The following is a 19,330-nucleotide window of genomic DNA, read 5'->3' as shown; positions in this document are numbered from 1 at the left end:
AAAATGAATCACGCGGTCACCGGCCATCGCATTCGAGAAACACCCTCCACGTCCACCGGGGAGGATATGGATGTCGGCGAGAGCCTGTGGCATCTAAAACTCAAACATCCGCGGCATCTCTCCGGAATTCCGGCGCCATGAGATGGCAATGGATCACACAACCTGTTGGCCAAAGCTGCAGTAGCGGCGAGACTCCCTGTAGAGAAGGGCGAAGCCACGAGTCACTGCGCCGGAGAGTACGTAACTGTTCTCAATCCCCAGATTATCTCAATGGCGTACATAATACAGTGGAACTGTAGAGGTTTACTGGAAACTAGAAAGACATAACTGATATGCTAATACAATGACACCTACAGCTGTGTCTACAAAAAACGCACAATGGATCACAGCACACAAACATTTCAAAAGGATATATTTTCCGGAAATATAGAGTCAGGATAGCCGACTATCAGAAGATGCCGCTATCATACCCCAAGGTGGCGTCCTTGCAAGGGAGGTACTATTAAAAGCGCCCCTAAAAGCTGTCACAGTAAACATCATTAGCCATAAAAACAATAACAATATGCTCTGTGTACACACTCCCATACTACAGAATTACCATCAATGAATTAAGAGAACTTTTTAATGAATTGCTTAAGCCATATGTGATGAGTGGAATTTGAACGCATAATCCTTATTCTGGGAATGTGAATGTACTGATTTAAGGGGACAGCTCATAGAGGATTTTATGCTTTCATATAAAATAGTTCAATGCACGCGGTATAGGCAACGTATTGATGCCCCAGATGTGGGAAAATGACCTGTCTTGGTTTAGCATTTGCATCTCAATCATTTTTTAATTATTCTTTTTGGGGTGTTTTAGACGACCTTCAAGGAAGTGACCAGCTAACTATGGATTAAAGCTAACATCTGCATACATCATCCCCATGAAACCACGGTGGTGGAAAATTCACCTCGCCGATTGGGCTATTTTTATAACGAAGGCCACAATAGAAAACGATTATTCTGAAATCCTCACAATAGAAGAATTACATGAAAAATTGTAACATGCCTAAACTCCGCAACCATAATAGCCATCCCACAAACATCAGAAATTGCGCAGAAAACACATAGCATTTAGTGGACCAAAGAATGCAAACTGGCTAGAAAACAACAAAACAAAGCTTGACGCATCTTTCACAGATACCCCACTGCAGGAAACTTAAACTTCAAAAGGCGCACAGCCAAAGCACGATACATTAGATGTAATGCAGAGAGGGCCGCATGGCATCAATACATATCCACGATAAACTGTACAATATCGTCAAAGAAAATGTGGGAACAGGTGCGGAACATTACAGGGAGTTTGTTTCACATTTCCAATCCTAACACCACCCAGTACTAAGAACACTTAACAAATCCTAACAACACCAACCCTGGAAGAGCAGGCCAACATAGTGGGTGAGCATTTGCCTACAGTGTCAAGCTCAGCCAACTACACACATACATTCGAAAGCGCAAACAATAGTCAAAAAAACAAAAACGTCCCTTTAGGGAAGGCATACATGAAGACTACAATCAGCTTATTTCGCTGAAGGAAACTAAAGACAGTAATAATATCTGGTGAAAAGACAGCACCAGGCTAGACAATATGCATTATACCATAATTTCTCACCGTTCTGAAACTGCCATAGAGGTTCTGCTAAATGTTTTCAATAAAATATAAATCACCGGAAAAATTCCTTAAGCAGAGAAAGGCGCATTTATAATACCTTTCTTAACACCAGGCAAACCACCAACTCCCATCAGTTTAAGCCAATAGCACTCACTATCTGCGTAGCAAAATCATTTGAAAGCATTTTAAACATAAGACTATCTTTCATACTTCAGCCCCGGCGACGTTTAGACATACACCAATGCGGATTTAAAAAAAAACATATTCTACAATCAATCACCTTGTCCGCTTAGAAAACACAGTCCGGGAAGCATTCATCCACAACCAATATATCGGGGTCTTCGACTTGGTGAGGGCCTACGATACCACGTGGAGATTCGGTATCCTCCGCAACCTAGCGGACCTGGGTATCCGCGGCAGGATGCTGAGATGCTTGAACGACTTCCTAACCAACCGCACATTCAGTGTCCGGCTAGGTGCAACTTTCTCCAATACGTTTACTCAAAAGAATGGTGTACTCCAGGGGTGCACTCTGAGTACAATCCTCTTTATAATCAAAATGAATCCATAGCAAAAGTCATACGTAGATCCATAATGTACTCAGTATACGCAGACTACCTGCAAATAGCGTGCGCCTTATCCAGCACATCTACTTGGAAACGATATATGCAAATATTAATAAATATACTGGCTATCTGGGCAGATCAAACTATGTTTAGATTTTCTCCTAAAAACTGAAGCAGTCCTGTTTTCTTTAGGACGAGACCTGCAGGCCGATCAAACACTATATCTAAACCAAACAGCACTGCCACTACGACAGGAACAAAATTTTGTAGGCATCACTTCTGACAACATATCTGACATTTTTACCTGACATTAACAACCTAAAGAAAGAAGCTGCGCAGGCCCTCAACGTCCTGAAAATATTGTCTCGAAAGCATTGCGGATCATACAGGGCATCCCTCCTGCATATCTATCGTTCTGTCGTTCGCTCAAGGTTAGACCATGGGGGCATAGCATACGGTTCATCAAGACCATCCTATCTGAAACGACTAGATTCTGTCGATTGAAGTGTGGTAATCTTCGTCTTCATAGCCACTGCCATGCATCGCGTGCTGGCGCGCTCGAGGACGAAGGCGTTGGCCGCTGCCTTGCTGATTCGCCACGCCTGACTCTCCGCAGCGAGTTCCTCCTGAGCGGCTGGATACATCTGGGTTTACCGAATAAACACACCCCTACAATTAGTGCAAGTGCTGCTGGATACGTTCCCGTCCACCCTGAAACTAAGAAGCCGCACATTGCCATCTGCTTCCACCATGCCGGACGATACTGCCTCAACATCGCCGCCCCTCCCAACCACGATCCTGTGTTCTGGAGCTCTACGGCAGCGTGACCCATGCCTCTTCAGTGGCGCGGCTGATCAAGACGTCGACGATTGGTTGTCGGTGTACGAGTGTGTCGGTACTTACAACCGATGGGACGACACTACCAAATGAGGTAACGTAATATTCTACCTGACTGACGTGGCGAACCTCTGGTTTCGCAACCAAGAGGCAGATCTGCCATCTTGGTCTGCATTTAAGAAGAATTTTGCGGAAGTGTTCGGCCGCCCTACAGTTCGCAAGCTCCGTGCAGAGCAACGCTTGCTCGAGCGCGCTCAGCAGGCCGAAGAGTCGTTCACCAGTTACACAGAAGACATCATTGACCTGTGCAAACGTGTCGAACCCTTAATGTCCGAAGCGGATAAGATAGAAAACATCATGAAAGGCATCTCTGACGACGCGTGCCAGATGCTATGAGTGAAAAATCCTGCCACGGTCAGTGACGTTATCAAACTTTGCCAGAGCTACGACGTGCTTCGTAAGAAGCACGCTCCTACCCGGCGGTCCGGTGTTAGAGACGACACCATCTCTGCAGTAGCTCTGGGCGGTTCTACTCCATCAGAGGACAGCCCTTTGATTCAACAAATCAAAGCCTTCGTTCGCGAAGAGGTCGCCCGCCAGCTATCACTGGTCCCTCAGTTACAAGATACTGGCCGCCTTGTTCCTGACATGGCTCCGTCTTTGGCCCCTACCCTACGGCGTGCCGTGCAAGACAACATCGCTGATGTCCTTCCGCCAAGTTCCGTGCTCCCGCCCAGCCCAGTGCTGCCGACCAGCCCAGTGCCAGTGCAAGTAACGGCACCACTAACGTACGCCCAAGTTGCGGCCAGGCCGCTAACGCCATCAGGACCTCTTTCCCACCAGCGCGCTCCTTCTAACCTTCCTTCGCCTTTGGCTGAATCTGCTTTTATCGTCCCTATTCCAAGGGTACGCCAACGCCCTACGAAGCCTTGGCTTACCGCGGACGACCGGCCAATCTGCTACTCTTGTGGGCTGCCAGGTCATGTCGCACACCTTTGCCGCCAACGCCTTCCACCTTCTCGTCCTAATCTTTGGAACCACACTTACGATACCGACCAGCTCTCGCCGAGAACTCCGCCCGGTTTCGACTTTGTATCTCGCGACAATCAAACCCTTCGCCGATCATCTTCCCCTCGTCGCCGTTCGCCATCTCCGCTACGACGTTCTACCGGCACTGTTGAAGGAAACTAGAAGTCGAAGTTACCGGGGCAAGAACTGAGCTTGGTTCGAACTCTTCAAGTCCTGCGTGTTCTCCCGCTAACGTAATACAAGGGTTTGTCGACGGCGTCGCAATACTCGCTCTTGGTCGACAATATTGACTGATTTGATCTTCTGGCAGTCCAAGGAACTCTCAAGAGTCTTCGCCAGCACCACAATTCAAACGCGTCAATTCTTCGGCGGTCAGCCTTTTTCACAGTCCAAATCTCGCATCCATACATAACAACTGAAAAGACCATAGCACGAGTCATACGGATCTTGGTTGGCAGACTAATGTCTCGGCTCTTTACTAGGCGGTCAAGGCTAACCATTGCTCTCTTTCCCAGAAGTAGGCGTCTCCTAATTTCATGGCTGCAGTCTCCTTCCGTGGTAATCTTGGAGCCCAAGAAGAGAAAATCTGTCACAGCCTCACTTCTTGTCCATTGATGCTCCAGGACTTGATAGGGCAAGACGCCATGATCTTTGTCTTTTTAATGTTCAGTTTAAGCCCAAAATTCTCACTCTCTTCCTGTACGCGCATCAGAAGTCTCTTGAGTTCCACTTCACTTTCTGCCATTAAAGTGGTATCATCCGCATATCTAAGGTTGTTGTATACGTTTTCCAGCTAAAGACTCGTCCAGACCGGCCTTCCTCATGATGCACTCTGCATATAGGTTAAATAAGCAGGGCGACAGTATGCAGCCTTGCCTCACTCCTTTCGCAATCGGAAACCAATCAGTGAGACCACGCCCAGTTCTTACTGTGGCCTCCTGCCTTTCATACAGGTTCCTAAGGAGACAGATGAGGTGAATTGCAACTCCCATCTCTTGGAGAGCTTGCCACAATCTGCTGTGATCTAAGCAGTCAAACACTTTCGCATAATCAATCAGATGTACGCCCAGCTAAATATGCTCACTGAAGTCGTTGATCAGCGGATGGCAAACAGAGCTCGCAAACAGTCTTTACAACTACATCATTTAAAGACACTACCTCTATGGTCTTACTGGCAGCTCACGGACAATTGCCCCATTGCTTCCCCGTCGGTATCACCCAACACATCTGCCTGAAGGGTGCATATTATATACCGATGCATCACATACTGCAGAGCGAGGAGTTACTTCTGTGTATAGTCCCTCTCATCCGCATCTCAACACTCACGTGACATATACCGCGGATACGTGCACCCCTCTGGCACTGAAACTTCAAGCCATTTACAATGCCATACATTCCCTTCCGCCAGTTCCTACATTCAATGCAGTTCATCTTTACACAGACTCTCTCACTGCACTTAAACAGCTTAAGGCCGTTCGACGCACATTCCAAATAACACAGTCCATACATTTGCTCTGTTCAAAGTACACATGTCCTGTGCGCATACACTGGACTCGCGGCCATGCTCGTGATCCACATAATATTCAAGCGGATGCTATGACGCACATAAACACATCAGGCGATCCACCACCTTCCCCTCTTCCCCCAGATCCGTTCCTGTCCCACGTTTTCGATTCTCAAGTTCTGCGCCAGCGAACACGCGCTCTCATTCCTTCGTGATCGCACCTTCTCCCCCGTAGTCTTACTCGACAGGAGGAGGTAACAGTGCGCCGGATCCGGGCAGGGGCGGCTCTGACCCCATCTGTTCCACATCGATTGCGGGAAAAAGATCTACCAGTGACTGACAAGTGCCCTCACTGTGACACTCCACCTGACGTCTGCGATGTGCGTAACTTGTTGTGGACGTGTCCATCAACGATTCACATTAGGCAACGGATAATCATGAAAGTGGGCCTGCGGTGGAATCGCGATTGTGATTATGAGAAATGGACAATGGACAATCGCTACACTGCCAACCTTCTCGAATACATAAGCGCAACTGAACTTCACTCCTTCTTTTAACTTTCTATCTCCTGCATCCCATTCCCCCTTTCTCAACTTATGCCTTGTGGCAAACTTTTCGAAAGAAAATAAATAAATAAAATGAAGAGGACGAAGAAACCACAGGCGCCGCTACTGCCTGCGGCATGCTTTCTTTAGTTAGTTGAAATACCATCGCGGCCATTTTCACTTCAGAAATGCATTTTTTGCAGAAACCTAGGTCTGGATCAGTAGAATACCAATGTTCCACTTACAGATATCATCTTGCGTATATATAGGTGCAACGCAGGCGAAACGGATGTGGAGAGCCGCTCGCACCTACAGTAATTCCGCGAAGGGGAGACGCCATCGCCGCTCGCGCTGTGGATGCAATAGACAGTCAAATTTTTCGAATGGGTCCGATGCGCTGCATTTGGCTCAGTCAAGCTGTTGTGGTAAGGATCAGCACCACACCGCAGCGCCAGTCCGGCCACAGAGACACAGTTTCTTGTCCAGCTTCCTATGAGCAGCTGGAGACCAAGCACGGAGTCTCCGATTCCAACGATGAGAGAATCGAGGGGGAAGAAGAGCTGACAGCTTAAGGTAGCTTTTTTGCTGACACGTCGGAGCGGATTCTGCCACAGAGGAAAGTGGCGCGGAACCACTTGGTGACGCTCCACACAGCGAGGCCTGGTCGTCGACGAATTTAGCTGGCAGGATAATCCATAACACATTTACCGACTTCGGCGAAGCCTGCATAGATGTTTCGGGCTCTGCTTTGCTGCGAAAGCCTACTCCAGAATATGCTACTAACGCGACGACCACATTGACGTCACCTGCACCTTTTGCGTGCATATTAGGGGAGCCACATAGCAGATCAGAAGCAGAGACAGCTTAGGTAGTGCTGAAACAAGAGGACACCTCGGAAGATGCAGTTGGCAGAAATCAGGAGAAGGATAAAAATGGGTGTCTTCTCGACAGCGAAATTGAATTCTGTGATGAGCAATGTACAGCCCTTTAGGATCAGTCATACGAACGTGGCGGATGGCACTCTCGGAGAGGGAAGCGAAAGTTGACCAGGTCGGAGCGAAATGCTATATACGACCGTAACAAGCGTCGCTATTTCAGCTCTCCTTAAACCGACGGCTCTTGATGGGAAGGTGACACTGTTCTCTCGTATTACACCGACGACGGCGACGACAATACTCCTCCGGAACTTCCCTTTCACGGCTCGCGCTTCGCGTTCTTCATAGTTCATCAAAGTGCCCATGGTAGAAGTCAGAATCGTGTGAACTGCCTCTTTGCGCAACTCTGCAAGAGGGAACTACGCCATGTTTCTTCAATGGCATGCCGCGTAAAAGTGTAATGTGCTGAGACAGGATTGCACTACTCTGTCCAAATTGCCAGGCGAAATATATATAAGTAACCTAACTTGTCAAGAAATGTAAAGGCAATTTTGTCGGGAAATCTTTCGGAGAGTGGGAAAGATATCGTATTCAACAAAACCACAAGCAAGCGCAAAGCAGTGGAGTTGGGACAAAACATATATTGTCCCTTAACTCTCTCCTGTTCACTCTTTTGCTGCCGAGCTGCAATTTTGGTAGGAGCAAATTTTGTCGGCGGAATTCCCAACAGAATACTGAAGCATCAACGTGACCTGCATGTGCTTCTTGGCATAAACCGCAAACACTCAGAGCACAGAGCAGACGTTCTTAGCCTGCAGCATCTACCGCGAGCAAGCAAACGCAGGAAGCTGGTAAACAGGGTATATGGGTATAAGGCTGAGAAATGCGGGGGCTTCCACACGCTGGAGGCTTATTGACGGCATGCTCTGCACGTACAGTCGCGCAAGCAATATATCTGCACTTAACGTGCTGTCTCCACTTATTATCTGTTTTATCTTTATTCTCTAGGGAATAGACAGTCGAAGTGAACTCTATAAACAGCCTAGCTTTTGTTATTGGCCTCTTGAAACGTACACGTACCGACCGTGACAGATTCACCAAAGTGTTGTAGCGTACACACAGGATATTTTATAGGTTATTACTAAAAAACGTAAGCATAGCTACCCGCCGCTTGTCACAATTCTCGTCCTCGTTTCCGTCCTGTTGGGGGTACGCAGCAAACATGTTGGATATATTGTTTGTACATAAATTAAGAGGAGAATGAGTTTCTGGGCTTTTAAATTTTTCCAACCTCAGAGAGAAAATTTGGATCGCTTCAGGAGTATATGATTTACTATTCACGTATAAAGAGTTTTAAAACATATCTATCACACTATGGCAGCAAAAAGGAGCAGAAGAAGTTTTGCAAAAGTATGTCATGTAGTATACCTCTCTCACCTTCCTTATAGTGTATCCATATTTCGCAAATTTACATGTCACGCCTAATACTTGCATCACTTACGCTAGCAGATATGCGAGAGCTTTCCATCGAGGCCCGCTTTTGCGGAATGTTGTATATTTTGGGCGACTTTAAATTCAAGGCTGTCATTTTAGTGCCGTAGTTCGAATCATTGTTAGTTGATTTTTTATTGAAGATTTGATGCGACCAAATAAATGTCCTGAGAAATACCACAGTACATTAAAATCACTGTGTTTAGCCTCAGAGTCTGCATCATATACTGCAGGCCAGGTCACGTTCTAGACGCTTTGATGAGAAGTCAGAAACGAAGAACTGTCCGGGTGACTGATTATCAATAAAGACTTTGCAGACTGGATAGTGGTTGGATATATAAAATGTTGCAGTTCATAGTTTGTCACTGCTAATAACACATCATCCTTCACTTCTCCAGTTGGATCAGGCGTGCCAGAAGGCTTTGTGCTAGGGCCTCTTCTTTTTCTTATATATATCAATGACTTACCTGATAACTATGTTCAACAATAAATCTTTTCCCAGATGACTGCGACATATACCGTGAAATTAACAGTTATGCTGACGTTGCTCTCCTTCAATCCGATATTAATCATGCCCTTGAATGGACTAACAGGTGGAACATGGAACTGAACATTAACAAATGCAAGTATATGCGTGTCTCTTGTCGTAACACTTTATTACCCTCATACCTTCTTAATAATAATAGCCTTGAGTCTGTGCCTTACTATAAATATTTAGGTGTATTTATTTCCCATAATCTTAACTGGAAGGCTCATATAGATCACATAACCAACAACGCTAATCGCATGCTAGGCTACATAAGTCACAACTTTAGTCTTTCCTCCAGTCAGTAAAATTGCTCCTTTACAAATCGTTGGTTCGTAGTAAACTGGAGTATGCTTCATCCATCTGGGACCCTTATCAAGAGACACTAATCTATGAACTGAAATCTATTGAGAACCGCGTGCGGCCCGTTTCATTCTCTCTATCATCGTAATTCTAGTGTCAATGCTGTGAAATCAAGCTTATCACTGCCACTACTGTCTCAACGTAGAAATATATTCCGTCTTCGTCTATTTCATAACATCTACTATAATAACCCTATCCTTAAGAGAAAACCATTACGCCACCTTGCTACATGTCTCCTCGGATAGATCACCGCCATAAAGTTGGTATTCCTTCGTGCCAAACAAATCACTTCTACAACTCATTCATCCCCAGCACATCGGCACAATGGAATCGCCTTCCCCCATCGGTTGTTGAAGTAAATGACTATTATGCGTTTAAATCTGCTTTAGCTAATCTGATGTTAAAACGTAGTACATTGAATTCTTCCACACTGCCATTTGTTTATTGTTTTCGGTTCATCTGCTGTTTCTAATAAACTTTTTGTCTCTTTTTCCCCCCAAATTGTGCTGCTGATTACGTGTATGATGGTATCTTTCAACAACTTTGTTTCCTGCCGGCTCGTAAAATTGTTTGTTTGGCTTACGTGGTATATTTGCGTGCTTATTCCATTCATAGACACATTCCATTCATAGACGACGAAGATTTGAATGGGCGATTCGGAGAAGACGACGAAGAAAAAATGGTGCTCCGCTTTCGTGCTGACCTGACTGGTTGTTGGTGTTCTTTGGTTCCAGAGCGCCTTCTTTGTAACGTTACGTTACAAATATGGTGGAAGTGCTGGGTCTTGATCCGGTCCTGCATAATCAACCTGTCACTATGGAGCTTACCCCCGTACATCAACGCCTCGGCCGCCGCCTATGTGGAGAGCCCCCTGAATTCGGACCCCTTCCGACCGCTACCAGGACGACGCACCCTCAGACGGCCGCAGAACCTGCTGCAATGACATCTGAGAGCAGGCTTCCCACCCACATCCTGTGTCATCAGCCGCAAACACCCCTCTCTTTTCATGGAGACATGTTCAAGGACGCCGAGGACTGGCTTGAGACCTACGAGCGAGTCGCTCGTTACAACGGGTGGTCTGATGAGCGCAAGCTCCACAACGTGTACTTCGCTCTTGAAAAGTCTGCACGGACATAGTTTGAAAACCATGAGGTTTCCTTCCCATCCTGGGCAGCATTCTGTCGTGATTTGAAAGCCACCTTTCCTAGCGCCGACCGCCGGGAGCGAGCAGAAGCTGCGCTACACTCGCGCAATCAGCGCCAGAACGAGAGCGTGCGTATGTTCTTTGAGGACATGACACGCCTTTTCAAGCGTGCAGACCACAAATGCCAGAAGATCAGAAGCTGCGTCACCTGATGCGGGGCGTTAAACAAGAACTTTTCGCGGGACTGGTGCGCAGTCCACCGCGCACTGTGGCGGAGTTTCTCAGCGAGGCAGCGACTATGTAGACAACGCTGCAACACCGAGCCCGTCAGTACAACCGTGACGTGAAAATCATTGGGTCTGACGCACCCCCTGTGCATGTCGGCAGCGACATGAACGCACTAAGCAACCTCATCCGTTCTGTCGTGCGGGAGGAACTGCAAGCGCTCCGGATGCCTTGCAACACAACACCTTTTCCTTCACTGGTTGAAGTCGTCCGGGCGAGGTGCGTATGGCAGCTCAGCAAGTTGCTGACGTTCCCCAGCAGCGCGTTCCCCACCAGACGTTCGACGCGAGGCCAACCTACGCGTCCATCTTACGTAAGGCTCCCCCGCCAGACCATAGTATCAACGCCGCAGCTCCAGCAATGGAGCCGCAGGGTCCTCGCATGGAGGGCCTCGCATGGAGCCGCATGGAGCCTCATTACTCCCCTCCGCCAACTTTCCAGCCACCTCATAAAAGTCAAGTATGGCGGCCCCGGGACCGTCGGCCCCTGTGCTATCATTGCGGGGAAGCCCGTCACCTTTACCGGGCGTGCCCGTACCGCCGCGTCAACATGTGGGGTTTCGCCTCGGAGGACCTCTACCCTCGGAATGACGAACGACCGACTGAGATTGCAAGCGACCTTGCAGCGCGACAGTATCCCGTAACGTCCGGTTACCAAGAGCGTCGGTCTACGTCCCCGACGAGCTACCGTTCGACAAGTCGCCACTCTTCCCGACGCCGCTCCTCTCCCAGCCCTAGCCGGGAATACTAATACCAGCGGCCTTCGGAGGCAGGGTCGCTGATGTCGGGAAATGTGGAGATCCTCCGTCATCGTCAGGCCGACCCGACGAGATTTCGCTTGTGTCAGGTAGCGACAGCATCCGGCATACTACCTCCGATTTATGTGTAACGATTGATGGAGTGGATGTCACCGCGTTAAGCCGGAACCGCATGGAGCGTTTTTCGCGAGCGAAAAAAGCGACGCGCGGAAAACGGCCGCGTTGCCGCCGACGCGCAAGCACCCGCACGAAAAAAAATTGAGCGGCGGTATATATAGCGGCGGTGTCGCGCCGCGTTTTCCGGGTTGCCAGACCACATAACTCCCTACGAGATGAGTTATCTCTTTTACCGCATGTATAATATGCCCTTTAAATTACAGGACACTAGAATAAAAACAATCATCATGTAACTAACAGCGACATTCCCTCCAAAGTGCATTAATTTCGAACCTAATTTCGAACAGCAACATTGCGTGCGAAACACTACGCGCGAACGAACACGATACGTGAAGCACGTGGCCAACGTGGCTCCTACCAGCTTTCCCGAGGAAACAACGAAGTTCCGCCAAAAAGGTTCCGCCGAGATGCGCGGAGAGCAGAGCAATCTGTTGGCAAACCAAAAAAAAAAAAAACAAAATGACACGTGACTGCACGCTGATTGGTGGACGCCGGCCGTGGCGTCAGTGGACGCGCCGCGCGAGGCGTTTTTTTCTACGAAGCGCAGAACCACGTGACGGCGCGATTTCGTAGTGGGAACTGGTGGGAACGCGCCAGAATGACGCGCGTGTCCCACCATCCGCGCGGCAATCGCGCCCTAAATCGCGCCATGCGGTTTCGGCTTTACTCGACACTGGTGCCGATTATTCAGTAATAAGCCGTGGTCGCGCCCGAGAATTGAAAGTTTTGACACATTGGTCCGGCCCGAAAATTCGCACGGCGGGAAGTCACTTGATCGAACCTGCAGGCAAGTGCACAGCGCGGGTCGGCATCCGTGGTTTTGTGTATGTCGGAGAATTTATCGTGCTTCCTGAGTGTTCGAAAGACTTGATCCTTGGTCTAGACTTCCTGCAGACCAACGACGCTGTCATTGACCTGAAAGAAGAGCGTGTTTCCTTTTCGACAAAACGAGCCGTGGCGCGCATTGAAAACGAAGATCCGGGTCTGAATGTTTTGCGTATAGTCGACGATGACGTGAGGGTTCCGGCACGTTCTAGTGTTTTGGTTCTTGTAAAGCATGACTTATTCCACGATTACGAGGGCATCGCGGATGGGCACCTTCCGCTACTACTCGAGAAGGAATTACCCGTTGCTCGAGGACTCGTACAACTCCAGAACAGTTGTGCTACTGTCCTCCTGACAAATTTTGCTAAGGAGATGCGGCATCTCGCCAAGGACACGGCTGTTGCCGTCCTTCACGATGTTAACTGCCTTGGCTCATTTATGCACCGCCGGAGCGAACCCTAAAGAAGAGGCCGCACCTCGTCATGTTCTGCAAAGCATGAAAATTAACCCCGACTTGAGGCCCGATCAGAAGAATCTTCTCTCGGCTCTTCTGAGCGATTTCGCAGATTGCTTCGCCACAGGCTCTAAGGTCGGTCGTACTCCTGTCGCCAAGCACCTCATCATCACCGATGAGACCACGTTACCGGTATGCCAGCGCCCGTACCGGGTTTCTCCTAAGAAACGTGACGCCATTAAAACGCAATTGGATGAAATGCTTGCGGACGACGTGATCTAGCCTTCGACGAGACCATGGGCGTCGCCAGTATAGTCCTTGTCGAGAAGAAAAATGGCACCTTGAGATTCTGTGTAGATTACCGAAAGTTAAATAACGTGACTAAAAATAACCTCTATCCGCTGCCCAGGATTGATGATGCCCTCGACCGACTACGCGACGCCAGGTACTTCTCCTCATTAGACCTCAAAAGCGGATACTGGCAAATCGAGATGGATCAGAGAGGCCGAGAGAATACTGCATTTGGGACGCCCGACGGCCTATACGAGTTTAAGGTGCTTCCGTTTCGTCTTTGTTCTGCACCGGCCACGTTCCAACGTATGATGGACACAGTTTATCAGGTCTGAAGTGGCAGTCGTGCTTGGTGTACTTAGATGATGTTATTTTCTCACCTACTTTCGAGAAACACTTGGATCGGTTGCGCATCGTGTTTCAAGCACTCAAAGGCGCGCAACTAACGATCAAGCCTGGGAAATGCCACTTTGCTTTCAAGGAACTACGCTTTCTCGGCCATGTTGTCAGTGCACAGGGCGTTCTCCCTGATGCCGAGACGACTACCGCAGTGTCACATTTTCCACGCCCCACCGACAAAAAGGCACTTCGACGATTTCTAGGTCTTTGTTCATACTACCGGCGCTTCGTCCAAGATTTTTCTAAGATAGCTGAACCACTGACAGCACTAACCAGAGTAGACATACCGTTCTTGTGGGGCGACGATCGAGAACAAGCCTTCCAGGAACTTAGAAGCCTACTACACAGACCCCCAATACTCGCCCATTTCGATGAAGGCGCCGCAACCGACGTACATACTGATGCCAGCAACGTTGGCCTCGGCGCAGTACTCATTCAGTGGCAAGGCGGAGTAGAACGGGTTATCGCCTACGCGAGCCGAACGATCTCACGATCGGAGGCAAACTATTCGACAACGGAGAAGGAGTGCCTTGCGGTAATCTGGGCCATCAGCAAGTTTCGACCATATTTGTATGGACGATCCCTTCCATATTGTCAGCCACCATCATTCCTTGTGCTGGCTAGCAAGCCCTTAAGACCCGTCTGGACGCTTAGCTCGTTGGAGCCTCCGTCTTCAAGAGTATGACGTCACTGTTGTCTATAAGTCGGGACATAAACACCAAGATGCGGATTGCTTGTCACGCGCGCCATTGGACTCCACTGCAGTGGAAAACGCCGACGATTTTACCTTTATTGGGGCCATTACCTAATCCCATATGGCTGACCTTCAACGCAAGGACCCGGAGCTGGCGCCGCTCATCGATTATCTGAAGGACGCGGTGATAGAGTACCTCTTTTTTTTCGTCGTGGCTTGCAGTCATACGCTTTACGAAGTGGAGTTCTCTACAAGCGCAATTTTGAAAGACCAAAAGAGACATTTCTAATCGTAGTACCTACGCACCTACGGCCTGACATCTTAAGCGCTTGTCACGACGAACCGTCCTCCGGCCACTTGGGAGTTAGTCGTACGCTTGCAAGAACTCGGGAAAAATACTATTGGCCGAAATTATTACCTTCAGTGCGATCTTACGTTAAAACCTGCCGTGATTGTCAACGCCGAAAGACTCCACCCGCGAAACCAGCTGGATTTCTTCAGCCGATCGCTCCACCGAAAACTCCATTCCAACAAGTGGGGATGGATCTTCTTGGTCCTTTCCCGAAGTCACCTAATGGAAAGCGTTGAATTGTTGTCGCGACAGACTACTTGACCCGATATGCTGAGACCGCGTCGCTCACAAATGGAACTGCCACCGAAGTCGCAGAGTTTTTTGTCCACGACACTGTATTGCGTCATGGCGCTTGGGCTGTTATCATTACTGATCGCGGGGCAGCTTTTACGGCCCGCCTGACTAAGGCTGCACTGAACCTTACACACACTAGCCATAGACGGGCCACGGCATACCACCCGCAAACTAATGGCTTGGTCGAACGGCTAAACAGAACTCTGGCCGACATGCTGTCTATGTACGTGGATATAGAGCATAAGACCTGGGATCAAATCCTCCCATATGCAACGTTCGCATATAATACGGCCCTTCAGGAGACAACGCGGCTCACACCCTTCGAGCTTGTCTTCGACCGTCGAGTGACCACTCCACTGGATACAATGCTGCCCATATACACCGACTACGAAGATGAGCTTGACCTGGACATCACTAGTTTTACCCAGCGTGCGGAAGAAGCGCGGCAGCTGACAAGGCAGCGCATATACCTACAACAGCAACTAGGCGCTGACCGTTACAACAAGAGACGGCGCTTCGCTGCCTACGAGCCTGGAGACTATGTCTGGATTTGGACGCCCGTTCGTCATCGTGGGCTCTCTGAAAATAGCTGCGCCGGTACTTCGGCCCATATCGTGTCCTCCGCCGCCTCAGCGACATTACTTACGAAGTTGAATCCGTGACCCAAGATCCCTCAAGCCGCAGACGACGCAAGTTCACTGATGTTTTATATGTCGTCAGGATGAAACCCTACCACGATCGCACCGCTGATTATTCTTGAGACTGATGGTGCCTCGATTTGTGTTGTGGTATACCTTACCAAGCTAGCATACAATCTGTCAGCTCATCGCATCAAGCAGAATTTGCAGCATCGAGGCGATGCTGCTAAGAAGGAGGCAATGACACATGCCATTCATAGACGACGAAGATTTGAACGGGCGATGCAGAGAAGACGACGAAGGAAAACGGTGCTCCGCTTTCGTGCTGAGCTGATTGGTTGTTGGTGTTCTTTGGTTCCAGAGCGCCTTCTTTGTAACGTTACGTTACAATATATTTTGCTCATGCGTCTGTGTCAGTAGCTAATAATTTTTATTCGTATATTGTTGTAACTTGCTTATGTGTGCCAGCCATACTACTGTTCACATTTATTTTAATACTGATTGCTGTTTTTCTTTTCCTTTTTTTTCTTTTATTGTGCCTTACTCCCATCTGTAATGCCCTCGGGCCTTGAGGGTACTGAAATAAATGAAAAAAAAAATGAATATATATATTCCCGGTCGCCTCGACACAACCTCAACACCATCCTCCCGCTCTCCACAGACGACGATCCTGGGATTGCTGAGATCCTCTGCGGGGATGAAGAAACCCGCCGGGTAACCCGCCGGATAGCCCGCCTGAGAACTCTCGCCTCACAAAAGCTCTCGAAATCCTGCTACGATGACCACAATCGCCACGTCACCTACCTCCCTAGCAAAATGGTCTGGCTTTGGCGTCCACTAAGGAAGCGTGGCTTAAGTCAGAAACTGCTCGCGCACACTATTTCCTCTTCGTTCTTCCCTCCTCCGTGCTCTGCTTGAGACCGAGTCCGTAACAATACCTTGCCGACAGTGTGGGATCATTTCTTCTGTTGAAGACGTTTCTATATTCTGTTGTTTCGAATAACAAGTTGGAGTCAGCGCCTGTCCTCAGTGTGTATTTGTGAGTTTCTACTTGTTAGCGCTGTGAATCTTTCCTTTTATAGGTATAATGTTTAGATCACGTCGGTGGTGTACACTGGAGTGCTCTCCCGCCAAGTGATCCTGCAGATTATCCGTTCGGATCCTCGTGCCTTCTCATTGTTTACACTTTTAACCAGATGTGAAACATGAAAACTTGTTTGAAAGTATGTTTGATAGATGGCCAGCGATGCCTCAAGAAATGCTTCCGTCACTTTCTTGATACTGTAAGAAATGCAAGAAAAAAAGAGGAGATGCGAAGGCAAAAAGAAGCAAACAACAAGAGAACCTTGGCTATAAATGTAGCGGATTTTAAACTTCTTGGAATATGGTATATGACATGAGAGATATATGAATTTTAGTTTTTTGTTCAAAACGCAGTTTTAAGCCGTCTTGGCTTACGCGAAACTTCGCAGCGTTTTTCACCGACCAGAGATGCTTTCATGTCGGGGGCAATGTAGGTGCGCCATCATATGTGAGACCTCAAGGAGGAGCTGTTAGTCGGCCTTGTACGTGAACCTCAATATACTGAGGCTAATTTTACGAGGGAAGCGAAAAGCATGAAGCATGTCTTGAGCAGCATTTGTGTACTTTGATCGGCTTGCGAACATCACTGCTGTGGAGTCTCACTTGCCGCGGTATGGGAACGAGATTGAAGACCTTCGCGAACGTATCGGAAGCATAGTGCGCGAAGAGCTGCAAAGTGTCCTCTCTCTCTCGAGACACACCCGCGTGTTGGAGGCACCTCAGACGTTGCGCGTGAAGACCTCCGCCAAGAAGTGCCATAATCGACATCCCCCAGCCGCCTGCGCCGTATGTCATGAACTACAACGACGTTTACGGACCCTTGCCCCCGCACCACCAGCACCTTGCAGTTCCGCTCCTCCCTATCTTCCTGCACCCTGATATCCAGCTTCGAGTGGTGCGCCTGAAGTTTGACCACCCGCTAGGGAAGCGCACGCGAGACGCATGCCGAACATCTGTGCTTTCACTGCGGCGATGCGGGTCACGTACTGAGCTTGCTTGTGCCGTCGATAGGCTTGCGCGGATTCTCAGCGGATGCCCGTCGGCCGCACTAGGTGAACGACACCAAGATATTAAATATCATCTCACTGACAACGTCCCAGCCACGTTCCTCCTGTGACGTCAGCCCAGATATCCACCTTCGCGATAGTTTTGCTCCCACCGCCGTTCTTCCTTCAGGCAGTCCCTAAGGCCGGGCCGGGAAAATTGAGGACGGCGGCTCGCGCACTACGCCCAACATACTCCACTCGCAGACTCCATTAGTCCGACCTTCAACCTTCTGCTCCGGTCAGCAGTCAGACCACATTTTGAAGATCACCAGAGCTTTTTTATTACGCCACCAATCGACACACCGAATGGCCAACTAGTCCGATTACCTCCCGCCAATCACAGATGCTTCTCTTCTACGCCGAAGTTGACGCAGTGAACGACTTGCCAATGCGACAACCCGTGATACGACACACACTGCCGGCGGAGTTTCTTTCCGCTGCGATACCAATCGTCGTTGACAACCATCACACAACTGCTCTTGTAGATACCGGCACTAATTTTTGCGTTATGCGGCACTAAAATTCTCGGGACCATCATACAAAAAGCTCTTGCCACTGTGCGCAAGGCACCGTTAAGGACATTTGGACAGCCGGAGGGCATGTGGTGAAGCCGCTCCGTGTGTGCGCAGCTTTATTCTAGATTCCCCACATAACTTCACCTTGTTGCTCTGCGGTGCTGGCGGAGTCCTCCAGAAGTCTGATCCGCCGTCTGAGAAACAGCGCATGCATCGACAGCCGTGATCTTGGTGACTTAAGAGAACTTCCTGGGCTAACTGGCTAGTTAGTGCCTGTTCATTCTAACTTTAAAGGCGCCAAAGCTACAAGGGCGCACACACGAAATAAAGAACGGAACAGAGCGCCACTCACAACTGATCAATCGTGCAGTAATACGCAGATATGTATACCTGCCGGTGCATGCTCAAGGAATACTACAAGGGCACACACGCATCAAATAAATAACGGAATAGAGCAGGAACTCACAACTGATTTATTGTGCAGAAAAACGTGATATTATTGCATATTTGCCCTGCGTCGCTGGTCGTTGAAGAAGACGATCAATACTAGTGACACAGAAGGAAGATGAAGCTGTAGCGAGGGTAGCTGATGCTACGAGAAGGTTGGCGCCTACTCGAACATTCACTCTAGTCATCAGCCGTTGCATTCTCGAGCTAACCTTCTTGCCTTGTATCATCTTGGTGGAGGTGACCAAATATCCCCTTGCGCACAGATTACCCCTTGCGCTGACAAAAGCTGGATTTGCGCAGTGGCCGTCAGCTACCTGGGCTCTCAGCGAAGTCGACAACTACCACTGTGACCTCCGACGCAACCCCTACCACCACGGCAACGTCGGCTCAGCCAGCTGTGCTGACGAAAATTCGCCACCCTCTCATCTTTAATGGCAAAGACAAGACAGACGTGGAAGATTGGCTGGATGAGTACGAGCGCTGCAGCAAGAACAATCACTGGGACGCGAGCCTTATGCTGGCCAATATCATTTTTT

The 19,330-nt window shown here is 48.8% G+C and overlaps 1 protein-coding gene across 1 annotated transcript in view; it reads left to right on the top strand.

The window, feature by feature from the left end:
* Positions 1 to 19,330, top strand: part of LOC146180101 (uncharacterized) — a 50,838-nt gene that overhangs the window by 13,293 nt on the left and 18,215 nt on the right. The window contains exon 2 of the mRNA XM_084580327.1: positions 11,275 to 11,319. Coding sequence (XP_084436453.1) covers positions 11,275 to 11,319 — 45 coding nt within the window. The remainder of the gene's footprint in view (positions 1 to 11,274; positions 11,320 to 19,330) is intronic.

The sequence above is a fragment of the Amblyomma maculatum genome, chromosome 9, assembly GCF_055883805.1.
Source record: "Amblyomma maculatum isolate TAMU_Amacu chromosome 9, ASM5588380v1, whole genome shotgun sequence".
Lineage (NCBI taxonomy): Eukaryota > Metazoa > Arthropoda > Arachnida > Ixodida > Ixodidae > Amblyomma > Amblyomma maculatum.
The sequence above is the reverse complement of the archived record's forward strand: the minus strand, read 5'-3'. Positions and strand labels throughout refer to the sequence as shown.